The 15,372-nt window shown below is 43.1% G+C and overlaps 1 protein-coding gene across 13 annotated transcripts in view; it reads right to left on the reverse strand.

Moving 5' to 3' along the window:
* RIMBP2 (RIMS binding protein 2) overlaps nt 1-15,372 on the reverse strand; it is a 438,584-nt gene that overhangs the window by 132,546 nt on the left and 290,666 nt on the right. For 10 of the 13 annotated variants that reach the window (XM_029619911.1, XM_029619907.1, XM_029619908.1 and 7 more), the window contains 3 exons: nt 8,437-8,541; nt 5,404-5,454; nt 1,346-1,366 (listed from right to left, as the gene is read on the reverse strand). In XM_029619911.1, coding sequence (XP_029475771.1) covers nt 1,346-1,366; nt 5,404-5,454; nt 8,437-8,541 — 177 coding nt within the window. The remainder of the gene's footprint in view (nt 1-1,345; nt 1,367-5,403; nt 5,455-8,436; nt 8,542-15,372) is intronic. The other 3 variants (XM_029619910.1, XM_029619915.1, XM_029619914.1) reach the window with 1 other exon arrangement.

A 15,372-nucleotide genomic window follows, 5' to 3' on the forward strand; every position in this document is an offset into this window, starting at 1 on the left:
TGAACTAAATCAAAGTGGCACCATGTGCATTAAACTATATTGCGAATCTAGTGTAACAATACTGTTCCATCTTAATATACTCCAGTGCTTCTTAAATCTAAAAGAAGACAAACTCTCTTTTATTTGAAAATGTTCAGTTTTCACAATATGATTTGCTACTTTTCAAGCAGAGGGAATGAATTTAGACTTCCAGATTTTTTTTCTTTTTAAATCTCATTACTGGATCAACCAAAGTGAAGACAAAAGGCAGAAGTGATTAGCAGCTTTGAAATCCCAGGCCTCTGCCACCATTTAAGTCATTTTTCCAACAGCGTTTTCCCAGTCCGTGATTATAAGAAAAGTAAGTGCATAATCCAGGCACAAGGTGATGTACCTTATATACTCAGATTATGCTCTGTTTATTTGGATGTAAGATCACATGTACACATTTTTAGACATGAACTGAGTTGGGGTAGAAAATAACAAGTTGATCCAAATTTTCAAACAGTATAATTTTTTTTTAGAAGTGAATTATTCCTCCTTTTAATGTTTGAGAGTTTTAGATCATTTTATTAAAAAAGTAAACCCTCCAATCATAAGGTTGCCCACCCAAATCCAGTATGTCTCCCCAGTTCTCTATTTCCTTCTGTAGTACTGGAAATCTGAATTCGACAACCTTTTATGCAGTCTGAAAGTTACGACATTGCAAAATAAAATGTGGAAACCATTCTTAGTGGGCATGCTCCTCAACATTCAGGTCACTCAGCAATCTCCTCCCATGCAACAGTTCTGGGGAAAACCCAAACCTCTTCGAGGGCTGCTGAGGCCACCTCCAGTCGTTTTACTAATGCAGTCCAGAGTTTGCAAATAGGCTTCAACTATTTGAAAATGTGGATCTTGCACACTCCGTCTTGCAAGGCTTGGCAAAGCATCTGACATGCTCACCTCGTTGGCGGCCCTCCCTCCCCACTGCCCCACCCCGTGTTTGCAATAAATTGAAAAAGTTGTTGGAAGAAAAGGCAAATAAAAATGCCAAAAATGCAATCACGTTTCAGACTAAACCCAAGTCCTTTCTTGGTGCTATTTCATCTGTGCAACAATTCCTCAATTATTGCATTCTTAAGTGATTTATATAAATGCAAACATCAGATTAGATTTGTCAAGGACCCGATTTATCAAGTTTCTCCTTTTTTTTTCCCTTTCACCCCTGATAAAGGGTGCCCAATGGAGGTCTTCCTCTCCTCTCAAAACCAAGCCAGGGTGGAGCATCCTTCTAAGAATGGTTCTTTCAAGTATCCCATGCAAGGGAAGGCATTGCAAGCAGGCACACAGTTCACAGTAGGGAAAAGTAGACGCCCTAAGGTACCTGCATGCTGTCCAAGGTGTTCTGGGTGAAGAGCAAAGCAAAGTCCAACAAAACACAACAACAAAGAGATGTAAAAAATCAAAATTAAATAAAACAGTTCTAGTCATGTTGGCTTACATTTCAAAATAAAGCAAAACAGCACAACAAAACAACCAGAAAACAGAATACGTTAAAACGATTATCACATGTACAGCATGCAAGCCACACAGTGCTAATATTACAGAAACTGACTGTGTTGCCAGCCCTTGAACCACAACAGGCTAAGAAGCCAAATACGAAAAGATGCTAAAAGGAGTGAGCGAGGCAGAGAGAAATCACATGCTGGTTGAGTTGGGGGGGGGGGGGGTTCCCCCTTGTACATACTTAGCATGAAAATACGTGCCCTTAGCCCCCTCTCTGTCTCTCATGAAAAGCACAGGCTCAGGTCTTTTCCTTACAAATCGCCAGAAGCCTGGTTTGGCAACACGTGGAACGGCCGGTCCCATGGCATCCCTGGGGGTGACTGTCCCTATGGCTACAGGCACCCGCCAGTGCCAGGAGGCCGCCTGTTCTGCAAGTTCCTGAAGAGACTGAAAATTGGCAGGGCAAGATTTTAAAAACATTTTTTTTTTTTAATTACATTTTTGTGGCACGTTTATTCTGAGCACATTCTTTCCTCTTTCCCTTTGCTTTTTCTCCTACGGTTGGGTGCTGGGGAGGGGGGCTTTTAGGGTACAGTATATTGATTTGGGAAGGAGAGGGATGCTTTAAAATAAAAAAATGAGTGAGCTGTAATAACTCTCTGTACAAAATATAAACTCTGTGGGCCTTTATCATCCACTGCTTTCAACCTCTTGTTTATCTGAAATTTGACAAATCTGGTGGAAATGCAATTAGAGCACGATAACACATTGCATACAATACCGGCAAAGAATTCATCACCTAAGTCAGTGTTGTTGTTAGGGTTATAAACATCCCAGGCAATGAATTCTCTTACGTCTTACACAAGGACATCTACAATTTACTAAATTAAGATCCAAGTAACTTGCTAGCTTTTTAGTTCACCATTGCCTGATCAATGCCCAGCCCTCATGAGCCTGTTCCAGCACCAGGCTCCAAGCTATTATAGTCTCTCATGCTGGCCCCCAAAAATATCGACATTGTTCTATGTGGTTTTCTACATCTAAATTGTGACCTTGAGCCTACACCATCCCTAATGCTAACAGAGCCTTACCAAGGAAGCAAAACAGATAAAATGATCATAAAGAAAGTAAAAATGTATGTGCCTGGAATGTACAGGGAATAGTTTGAAAAAAATATTTAGTTCAACGTGCGCGCTGTTCCACGCTAGCAGAATGCAGGTCACGTTTGCTGGGACGATGATGCCCAAGGACTTTGCGCCCCACTATCAATGGGGCTACAGCAATTAAAGATTCAGTAAGAATTTCGGCATTTCCTGCTGAGACTGCAGAGGAAATCACAAGCTGTCACCTCTCCGCTTGGCTTTGGTGCTTTTCATCCTACAAATAAATCATTCTATTGTACAGTTTCCAGCCAGTATCTGTTACCTTTCAAGTTAAAACCAAAAATCAATTTTAATATTTATGGTAATCATGAAAGCACGTGACCCAAATCTGACCTGCGTGAAGTTAAAGGAAAGTTAGAGGGAAAAAATGCATGCCCCATCCTAATCCTTGCCAAGGTCTCTTCTGCCCTTCCAGCCTACCGTCTTTCCTTTCAGTTCAGACTTACCCTACCGATGAAGCCTCAGTGGAAAGCAGACTGTGATAGCCTTTTCTAGCCTGTTTTTGATATTTGCTGAGCTTATACATTATTAAATCATTATTAATTGCTGCGCTTGCTCGAATGACATTTATCTCAAGCAGGGTAAAAAAAAAATATATTCTTCTAATTGCTCCAAATCTCTTCATGAAAAAAGTAGTAAGGAAAAAAAAAAAAGAAAGAAAGAAAACGCTACAAGACTGTCAGCATATAATTTCTCTTTTACTTTCTCGTAACTGGCCATTTTGTTATTCATTGCAACAAAATTAGAAGAATTTAGGATAAAATCGTACATAGTCAATAGACCTCTATTATCCAAAGTACATTGCAATGGCACACCGGTGCCAAACTGCCTAACAACACTAGGCAAGGGTATAAATAAATATCACAGTCGTTCATGCTGTAATGTAAAACTCTGCCCATTCTTAGGGTGTTATTGGGGTTTGCAAGATAGCTATAAAAAAAAATGATATGTATATAATACACACACACACACATATTCCTTGCCGTCTCTCCTGATCATTAATTCACAATCCATCACTGTTGAGAAAGGCCTGCCAAACCAACAAGTAACAGATACCGCCTGGTTTGACATTGGAATTGTTGCCCCTGTCACTATAATATTGTGGACCTCTCCATATACTTTGTTTTGCCAGCGTGCTGTGGCCATGGAATGTGCTTGTGTTAATTGTTGAAGAGTTGTGAAGAATGCCAATCTGATACATGGAGGCATTCGGCTCCTAAGGCTGGAAACACATTGGGGCCAATTTTAGGACCCGCGTACATGGACGCGCCAATTTTATGACATGCGAGCCGGCACGCACGTGTTATAAAATCCGATGGCCACGCGCACATGCGCACCGGATTTTAAAATCCATGCATGCATGTATGGGCGGCGCGTGGGGGGGGGGGGGGGATTTTAGCGAAATACACACGGTGACGGAATCAGGCCTCCCCCAGTTCCCTCCCAGTCCATCTCCAATTAAGGAGCGGACTGAAAGGAAACTTTCCTATCTGCTAACTCTTCCCCGATGCCTAACCTAACCCTACCTATCCCTAATTTTTTTATCTTAATACTTACTGCTCCCCAGGATCAGAAGGAATCTCCACGTGCAGAGCGCTGTCCTGGTCCACGCCCCCCCCCCTTCCCGCCCAGAACACTTCCTCTAGCCCGCCCCTTTTGCAAAGCCCAGCCACCAGTGTAGCCCCTGTTTTTTATGCACGTGGTCCTTTGAAAATCGGGTCAGTTGGTTCTATCATGGGCAGTAGGACCGCGGACCTCTCAGATGAAGACCATCCTTTATTCAGAGTGGCAGTGATAAGTCAATGTTAACTTATCTGTATGGTCATTCCTGGCAACGCTGTTCTGAGATGCATGCACTAAAAGAAATACACACACCCTCCCCCCAAAAAAATTTCTGATTTTTTTTTTGTTTGTTTCATTTCAGAAACAAAAAAAAAATATTGTTGATGTTTCTAATGTTGCTGTTTCAGAGAAATGTACAGCCCTAAAAACTATTGCCAGTTTTTGTCCCATTGCCAAGTACAGAGAACTGGAAAACGTAACTTTAGCGCTGATCGATCTGAATTCAGCAGCATTCACCAGGAAACCTAGAGGATCAGCTGCTGTTTGAATCTCCTGTAAAGATCACTTCTGAACTGCCATGAAGCCTGATGCCAAAAATTATACTGTAGTCCAATACGGTCTCCTTTTTGTTTGGTTACATTTTCTATTTAGCATGAGGCTTAGTTTACCGAAACAAGGTAATGTATTGAAATTCCTTGCTTTTTCAAACCACACTTATCCACACTCCATTAGTTTGTCATTATCCAAATGGGCGCTATTTAAATGTTATTGTGAAGTACACATTTTATGCACTGTAAGGGGTGTCAATGAGGAGGAAAATGCAGGTAACAAATAGTACTCCTTATTTAGAACAAGCTTATACAAAACTTTAGTGAATATTCAGTATCAAATTGTACACAGAGCAAGCACAGGCCATGGTTTTGGTTTTTACCAAGTTCGGAGGATATCACACTGCATCTATGGATGTTTAAATCTCCTTTCCTTAGAGATACTGAAACTGCAATTGCAGAATCATAATAGGCCAAAACTCAGACTGGCTCCCTTTGTCAAAGATTGGCCTGGGTCAAGTGGCAACTATAAATTATAGAGATGATTAACGAGACTTGGAAAGACTATTTAAGCAAGGAGGAAGAGAGCATGCCTTCCCACTGAATGCAATCATGCCTTGATTCAAATGTTCAAAATGTAATGGATAATGGAATTTTCTTACCTCTAGGAGTTGAACTGCACCTTCATGTTCTTTCTTGGCTTCAACCTGAGCCTTCACGGCAAAAGGGAAACAAATCTAGTTACTTATGAACAAAATAATGCCACATCTTGTTGCTCTGTTTTAAAAAATATCACATCGTTGGACTTGACAAAGTATATTATTTCTCATCTGCTGGCTTCCTGCTAGCCTTTGAAATGCAGACACCGTACTAGATGTGAATTTTAAAAGCCCAGCACTCACCAAAAATCAGAAGATGCGCACGCACGTAGGGCTTACACGTGCTCGCCGTATTTCAAAAGCCGTCTATATGCGCAAGTATCTCCCACTGCGCACACATCTCACTCGGAATCAAAGAGAAGTGTGATGTGGGCGGGGCATGGACTTTCTAGGGCAGGGTCAAGAGATGAGCGTGCAAATATCTACGTGTCTGGATGAGCGCCCAGGTTTACTGCCGCATAATTTTACTTCTGCTATGGACGAGGTGTAATTTAAAAAAAAACAACACACCATTTCTGAAAGGCTTAACGGGTCTGGGGTAATTGGGGGCAGGGCAAGCTAGTAAACCAGGGGAGTTTGGAGGATCTAGCTCTACACTGGGCGAACTGGTGGACAAACTGGTGAAACTGGTCTTGGCATGGTCTTGCGCCAGTTATAAAATTCCCTGACTTACACAGCTGAAACCTGATTTGCGCAGTGCTGTGTCCCTACTTGCAAAATTAGGTGCACATATACACGTGCCAAGGCTATTTTATAATGTAGGCATGTATGAACATATATGTTATAAAATCATCATGTCCCTGGGTGCATGCACACGTTTCAATATGCAGTTGTGTGCTCCTTTGAAAGTTGCCGTCCCCGAGTGGACCCAGAGGTACTTAAAATGGAAAATGCAAGGCAGTGATTCATCAGGGGCTTGGTTCACCCAAGTTCTCTTTCGCCTCCAGAGGGCAAGTTGTGGAAATAACTGTATACAGAAGTAGATAGGGCGCCAATGGAGTGACGTGACAAGAGGGGTTACATGGATGTAGAGACTTTGGTGAAAGGGAAGTTGTGCAGCTGAATTCTACTTTAAAGTTGCTGTTAAATCAAATAGTATGTTGATGGATATAAAGCTACAGAATATCATTCAGTAGGTTGAAAATGTTTGATATATTGAAAACATTTTCTCAATTACATCAACCATAATATTAACATATAATAATGATAATTTTAATAATATTTAACCATCTGACTGCTGGTTTGTCATAGCTGTGTAGAAATGGACCTTCTGCCTAATGCATCCCACTATACACAAAGTTTGAACTCCCAGGACAATACACGCTCTACTGTGGCCCCTACTGTCCTTACTGCTAAAACTTTATACTGAATTCTAATATACAAAATCATATTTGATCATTCAAAGAGTGCCCTCCTAGACAAAATTCAAGGACATTAATTATTGCTTTTTCCTTGAATCTTCCAAATATTTTGCATCAATACTTGTGGGGGTAATAAGGACAGATAAATCATTTATCCAAACATAATCATTAATATTGTGTACAAGTCTCCCTTTGGCAACTCCACCCATTAATATTTTTCTCTCTTGTATGGCAATACATCTTCCTGCCATCATCTGATGAAAAATTGTGCTCATAGAGAGCTACAAAACATATTATGACAGGTAACAGAAGCTTCTGTGCTATCCATCACCTCAAGTTTAATAAAATCTACCTGAATATCAGTCCTTGATAAATGACGACGGAAAGGCACCTATAATTATCTCTCCCTGGAGTTGTCTGGGTTTATAAAATGTGTTGGTCAGAAGCACTGACTTGTGTGATCTCTATCGCCAGTGGGGTTGGATATATTATACTCGCAGATCAAAGGACAGGATAAACCGAGCCTGCTCTGGAAAATTATAGAAGAGACTAAATTAGTACTACCTTGAGCGTGGTAATTATAATTCCAACAGAGTAGCCCAGCAAACACGTTAGATAACTGTAGGCGTTACCATTCAAGAGGGGTCCTATAGAATGTTAGCTTCCAGCAGAAGGACTAAAGCATTCTTTTGAGATCTTAGGCTTAGTGAATCTTATTTTTATCCATGTGACTGAGTCAGAAACATTTTTCTGAAACCTTCTTTTTTCATGAGGTGAATTTACCACCATTTCCTGTCTGAAATCACCACTTTTGTTGTTCCTGGCGCTGCATGCTTGGCGGGACAAAGAGAAGCAGAACGAAAGGACTTTACTGTGAAGCAGCTAACCAAGTACCTCAACTGGCTTATGATTCTTCAAATCCTCTTTATCAATCCTAGCTCCAAGCTATGTCAAAATGTATAAAATACGTTTTTCCCAGTCATCTTTTCAAACAATAACAAGTTATCAACTAACATGATATATACTGTCTGCTTCCCATTATATTTAAATTAATGTTCTGAGGTCCAGGGAGGCAAAATGACACTGATTTAAGGTCACACTGAGTCAGCAGTAGATATGGAATTAGGACCCTGAAATCCCGACGCCCCGTCTCTTGATCTAACCACTATCTACATCCAAGACCCAGAGGTCAAAACTATAGTGACTGAAAGCCAGGCACTTGATTTAGAGGAACAGGCAAGGGTTGGTAGGATGCTCAGTTTCTATTTTTCTTGCTACTGATAATGCCTGCCCTGACAGTTTCCTCCCGTTCCTCAGTTGAAGCCAGAGTTGGGATATGGTACCATAATTCTTCGTTGGCAACTACTCAGGGATTTTTTCTCCCTATTTTATACTCCTTATCCAACTCACTTAGCCCACTTGTCGCAGCAACAGTCCTCGATCGGGAGCCATGCACCAGGGCTCCTTCCACAAACCTGCAATCATGAGGCCTAAATCCGGCCACTAGGTGTCACTGTTGCATGATGATTAGGACTCCCTTCCCCCAAAGGGGCCCGGGAAGTGAAAGACGACCCAGGGGGCAAACCCAAGTCTTCCAAATGCATGGCGCTACCACGGAGCCCACCAGGACAGCCCCTTTAGTTTCTTTTTTTTTTTTTTTAATGGCTCCACCTACCTTCTGCAGGAGATCGATCTCCTGCTGCTTTGCGTTGAGGACGGCCAAGGCTTGCTCATGCTCCAATTCCAGCTGCTGCCGCCGTTCGGCGGCCTCTCGCATGTGCTGCTCAAAACAAACACAGAAATATCACTAGCAATGCATCAAAGTCTAACTATTTTCTTTTCTTTTTTTTTTATGACACAGCACACAAAAGGAGCAAGTCCATGCTGGGGACTGAATAAATGTTTTGAGCCAGCAGCTTGAGGAGAAAAATCCTTTTATTCACAACAGCAAATAATATAATAAGATATATCTTATAGAGAGAACAACAGGTCATTGATCAGGATCAATTTGCTCAAAGATCATTCACTGATACCAGGCTCTATATTTATTTATTTATTTGCTTTATTTGTATTTATTACATCCTAATACCACATCCCAAAGCAGCTTACAAAATAACATCCATAACAATTTGCACTATTAAAAGACAATCAGTTAAAATAGAATAAATCAAGTAAAACATATAAAATGAAATAGAATAAAAGCATGAGAACAGGCAACATAGTACTGCAAAACTCCTTCAAATTAAAATTAACAGAATGCCTGCTTAAATAAAAGTTTTTAATGCATTTTTTAATCCCTTTACATTCTCCATCATCCTGAGTTCATGGGGAAGGGTGTTCCAAAGCGATGAAGCAGTAATGGAAATAGCACATTACCTTGTCTCACAAAGCCTAGCTTGACAGATAGAGGGAACATCTAGAAGGGCTCTCTGGGAAGAGTGCAATGTTCTGGTGGGAATGTACATTGTTAACACTGCGTTTGCCGAAGGCAAGCTATTTGATATCATTAATTTGTGAGTGAGCATTACAATTTTGTACTTAATTCTTCAATCTACTAGGAGCCAATGAAAGTCTGCCAATACTGGAGAGATATGCGCATTTCTTTTCTGTCCCATAATTAGGAGTGCAGTTGCATTTTGAAACAGTTGCAATGGTTTTAATGTTGAGGCTGGAAGTTCCACAAAGGGAATTGCAGTAGTCTAAAGAAGATAGCAAAAAAGCTCGCACTACTGATTGAAAGTAGCTGGGGAGGAGTAGTGGTTTCAGAGCTCTCAGAAGACACAGCTTATAAAAGCCCAATTGAATGGCTGCTCTAATCTGAGGGATACATAATAGCTTGGAATCAATATATACCCCAAGATTTTGAGCCTGTGATAAGATTTGTATATCTTCATCTTCATATGCAACCGTAATGGAACTAGAGCAGAGTTATTAAGCCAAATCACTACAATTTCTGTTTTTGCTGGATTTAATACTTTCCTATTATGCCTGAGCCATTGTTTTATGGTGTTCTTGCAAAATGAAATTAGAGCAGAAGTGTTTGACCATAATGCTGTAAAAGGACCATAAAACTGGATATCGTCTGCCTAGATTCGATATCCCTCACACAGAGCTGCCAACAACTGACAAATGGGTGCCAGGTAAATGTTAAGCCAGAAGGCTGACAGTGCAGATCCCTTTGGGACAGCCGAGTCCATAGGGAACCAATCAGAATAGAGACCATTCATTTTTGCTTGTGGCTGCCTATTAGTTAAGTAGGATCTAAACCAATTACAAACTGAACCAGAGATGCCAATCTCTTTAAGCCTATACTGAAGAATCTAATCTCTACAGCAATAACTAAGTTTGTTTTCACAACATTGTTCTAATTGGTAGACATTAACACAACTTCTTCTTAATAGGATATTATAATTTCAATATATGTATTAATAAGCTGGGATTCTTGTAAGTCATGTGATATTTAGGAAACTGAGGCAGGAATGAAACTTAAGTCTGAACTCATATTTTTTTTACTTTTGACCTATAAGTTAGCATTTCAGCATATTTCATCAGGTCAGCAATCTTCAATAATTTAACATGTCTAATCACTATAAATTCACAAACAGTAATAACATTATTGGAAAAACTTTTAAAAGCATTCTAACATTCCCCCCTTTTGTCATATTTATTATGACACCACCAACTTTTGATTCAAATAATTTATTTATTTATTTATTTGAGTTTTTTTTCTATACCGGCATTCGCGATGGAATCGCATCATGCCGGTTTACAAATAACAAGGTGAGCCAAAAGGAAAAATAAAATAATAACATTAACAGGTGCTAAAAGAAAAAGTAGCAGTTACAATAAAACAGGGACGTAATACAACTTAGAACGGTGAAGAATCTAAGAAAGTCTACTAGGACTAAGCTCCAAGTATTGGTTCATAGGAAATATTGACATTAAAAATTATTTGCAGTTTTAAAGTCTGGAATTAAAACTGCCCCACCCCTTTAGAGAGAAGGAGGCAGGAATTGGCCAATTGTCTTTTGTCAATAACATATGTAATCAACAATGAACAAAGTCCAGATTAGATTGATGTAAATATCTATGGGAAGTGGACAGACTTCTAAAACTTTATTTTTCTGAGGGCCACCACTGGTCAGAGCAAATGCAAGGCAGTAATAATATTCTAGTTGAGCAGATCTAAATTTAAATTTTCTTACACATAGGGGTAGATTTTCAAAGGGGTACGCTCGTAAGATACGCGCGTACCCCCCGAAAACCTACCCCAAACCCCCCCCTGCGCGCGCCGAGCCTATTTTGCATAGGCTCGGCGGCGCACGCAAGCCCCGGGACGCGCGTAAATCCCGGGGCTTGCATGGAGGGGCGTGTTGGGGGCGTGTCGCGAGTGACGCGACGTTTCAGGGGCGGCGCTGCGGGAGTGGTTTCGGCCCAGGAGCGTTCCGGGGGCATGGCTGCGGGTTCCGGACCAGCCCTTGGACTGGAACATGGAGCGCGGCAGCCGGCCCGGCGCACGCAAAGTTGGGGGGGGGTTAGATAGGGGAAGGGAAAGTGCAGAGGGGTGGAAGGAAAGTTCCCTCCAAGGCCGCTCCGATTTCGGAGCGGCCTCGGAGGGAACGGAGGCAGGCTGCGCGGCTCGGCGCACGCAGGCTGCCGATTTTGGGCAGCCTTGCGTGCGCCAACCCTGGATTTTAATGGATACGCGCGTATCTATTAAAATCCCGCGTACTCTTGTTCGCGCCTGGTGCGCGAACAAAAGTACGCGTGTGTGCAGATTTATAAAATCTGCCCCATAGTATACCATGTCACCACACAGCATCATTATACTTATGGATACCCTTAAATACTTTACAATAAGTCTATATTCAATCAAACTCTTCCTGAAAGGAGATCTCCTTCAATTTCTGTTATTCATAACCACCCCAGCAAGAAAGGGAACTTTTTGTTGAGGCTTTACCAATCTTTTGCTAGTTTAGTTCTTTGCTCTGTTTATGGAGGAGTGATTCTTAGTTCATAGACTCTGAGGTTGAGAATTAAGAGATGCATAGATTGGCACTAACTGACTGGATCTGATGGGGTCAGTTGTCTTCACTTTTTGATGAGGATGGATATCTATATGGTAACTGGAAGCAGAAGTAATCATGGAAGTGTTGACATAAAAATGAACAGAAAAGATGAAAATGGTATACTTCAAAGGTGATAGAAGATAAAATTCTTTTAAAAGCTTCTTTTGAAACACACCCATAGCTCTTACAGTTATTTGTTCAGTATTTAAATGGGGGGTACCCTTGCCATTTCTTTCTTGAGGAGAATTTCCTGTGATTTTTGGGCCATTCATACAAATTATATGTCTGGGTTAAGATGAAGCAGATTCAAGAGCAAGATAAACAGACTTGGTAATCATGGTCATTTGGCGAAATATTCGGATGATGATTCTTGGAGCCAAGGGATGACGAATGTTAGGAGAAGTTCACAGGAATATACATCTAAATGTTTTCTTGTTAAAGTTCTAGGAATGGTATTGATAGAACAATCACAACGGCTGCTGTCGTCAGGGGGTTCTTCCAGGGCTTAGTATCAGTAAAGATGAATCCAGGCTGATGATAATGAAAGCAGGAACTTTAGAGGTCTTTCATCTCTGCCAGTCACCTTCTCTTCAGGTTGGGCCCTCCAATGCTTGTGGCCAGTGAAGCACAATTGGTGAGTGAAGCGAAAGAGTTGCTTAAAACTGGAACACACCAAAAAATCAGAAGCCAGAGAGGAGACCAAGCAAGGATGCAGGATGTAGAGTCAGGAGACAAAGTCTTCTAGATGCAGAAGTGGAGCCAGATTAAGAGGACTGAAGTAGGACCAAGCTCTGGTAGTTGGCGCCTGAGAATATCTCTATAAATACAAGTTTGTTCAGAAAACAAAATGGGTGTCAGGTGGAAGCAAGGAGCACCAAGCTGGGAGGATGAAATATAGTTCAAGTGGCCCACTGTGCCATTTGTAGGCCGGTGAATGACTTGGCACCAGATCCATATGTTGCAGTTTTCTTTCAGCCAGGAAGAAGAATGAAGCTTTCACTAGGGTGAACTTAAACAGTGTGAAGACATTGCAGTAATCATCCTTATGAGCAGAGCTAACACGTCCATTAGGAAAATTTAGGCAGGCGCCGAAAAGCAGTCAGGTGATGCCGCGAGCGGAGCCGCTCGTGGCAAAGAGGAGTAGAGATTCGTTGGGCTGTGTGCAGCATGCGCTGCTTGCGACCCTGAGAAGCATACAGTAGGCGGCGTGAATGAGGTAGGAGGAATCGGGCCCAAGACCGGCAGGTGCAGCGCGGCATAGAGCATCGCAAAATGCATATCTAAATGACAAATTAGTATTTGAGCCATGTAGATGGCACAGGAACTCTGTAGTGAGGATGGGCCCAGCAGGCTTCTTCCATCTAGACAGCACAGGAACTCAGTACAGGGCCCTGGCCTGGCTTGTCCTACAAGTCTTGTTCTTCGGCCTTTGAGGCTAGGTGTTTCCGGTCTTCATGATCTTCGTGGTTTGCCACTTGGGGAGGGCATAGATTTTGGGAGTCTACCCCTCTAGCGTCTCTCAGCCCAGGGAGTGCTGCAGGGTGTGCACTCCAGTGATGCTGGAGAAGACTCTGATGGCAGCTCGGGCATTCTTTGCAGGACCTGCATCAGAACGTTGGGCATGCTGTTCACTGCAGCAACCAGTGTGGTCATGTTCTGTGTGTTTGCAGCAGTTTACGCGGAGGACCTGATTCTACCTATTTACAGCCCTCCTGAGGCTCAGTAGCTCTGCCCATATGTATCTGAGGTGTACCCCAAGCCTCCTTTCCAGCTGGCCCAGCTGCTCATGCATGGACTCATCTGTTAGTGGCAGGGATGTTGGTACTGGTGCAGGGCCTGGTGCTGGTGCTGGAATTTGAGGCACCAAATTTGGCATGCCCGGGCTTATGGGCTGCTTCTACTGAGGGTGTGGTGCTTCAGGCTGGCGCTGTGGTGTGCTGGCTCCAAGTTGTGCACATTGTCCCCTCAAGGCTGTATTCCTCCATGAAACCAGAGGACTGGGCGAGCCCAGGGGTTCCAGCATTGCCAATGGCTCCTCAGCCTGTGCCTGCTGCTGCTCCTCCTCCTCCTCGCTGACCTGGGTCTGAGCATTCATGAGGAAGGGTGTATGCAAAGGGGGTGGTGCACTGCTGGTCCCTGGAGCTTCCTGGCTGGGGCTAGCAGCTTCTGGGTGAGAGCTGTGGAAACAAAACATAAGACAAAAGTACCAATGGCAGCAAGTATCATTTTTACATTTGGAATCAGAGGTGCACTTTGCTTCTTAGCATTGTGAGCATCTTATGCCAAATGATGAGTACACCTGTTGCTGCATGCCCACTTACAGGTGAGGTGAACTTACCGGCTGTGGCTTGTATGGTGTCCAGCTGCTCATCCATGCCCTCAAAGACATCCAGTCCCAGCCTTTGCACGAGGCGCTCCTCCATGGTGGTGAGGACAATGGGACAAGGGGGCTCCTCCTCCAGTCCACCTTTGATATTTATTTCTTGCCACTCCTTGGCTTTCAGCTGTTCCTTGATGTCCCAGTACCTGCATGCCACATGCTCGTTGGACTCTGCTGCGGGTGCTGATGCCCTTGGCTATGTTGCACCATATCTGGCCCTTGGCTGCCTTAGAGGTCTTGGCCACCCAATTGCCGAAGAGCATGGCATAATGGTGCAGGACCCCTGCAATGACCACGTCATTCTGCTGCATGCTAAACTTGATAGCCCTGAGACGAGGGCATCATGCTGCCTGGCTGCCAGAAGGGGGTGCCACTTCTGCGTCCAGAGAGATGTCCTCCCTTTCCTCACTCTACCTCCAACTCCCCTCCCCCCTCCTGCCCCTGCCCTGCCAACTCCCTTCCCCTCTGCCCTCTCTCTCTATCCCTGGCCTGCCATTCTCCTCCCTCCATCCTTGACTGCTTATTCCCCCCCCCCCCCCCCCGCCTCTCTCTGCTCCTGTCCCTGTTCCTTCACCTAATCCTGCCCTCATCCTCCCACCTCCTCTCTACCCTCATCCCCTCACGCCTCTCCTCTCTCTTCCTTCTCATGCTCCATCCTCTCCACAACCTCCACACACCTCCTCACTCCTCCACAGAAAATGACAAATGTACAAATGGCACAAACACAAACTTTCACACACACACACACAGACAAAAGACAAAGATAAAGGTTAACAGAAGGAAAAGCAGTAAAGAAGAGGACAACACACTCAGAAATCGCAATATCAACTAACTCCTAATCCACTGACCACTACTCACCTCCTCTCCTCTAACCCACGCCTCAACACACCCTCAATGAGGCAGCTGCAGGAAGCCTGCATATATAACCTGGAATAAATAATGCACCACACACTAATTAATGCGAGCCGCATCAAATGGTGCAGCACATGGTGATGCAACGCACAGCGCAGTGATGCAATGCGAGATGCACTGACAATGTGGAATGCAGTATTTATGTATGCGATGCAGCAGGCTGCTAATTTTCCTAACCACGCCCTTTTTTTTTTATTGCAGGCGCTATTTCCGCAATATTTATAGCGATTTGATGAATCTAGGTCAATAT

This window comes from Rhinatrema bivittatum, chromosome 11 (genome assembly GCF_901001135.1).
Source record: "Rhinatrema bivittatum chromosome 11, aRhiBiv1.1, whole genome shotgun sequence".
Classification (NCBI taxonomy): Eukaryota; Metazoa; Chordata; class Amphibia; order Gymnophiona; family Rhinatrematidae; genus Rhinatrema; species Rhinatrema bivittatum.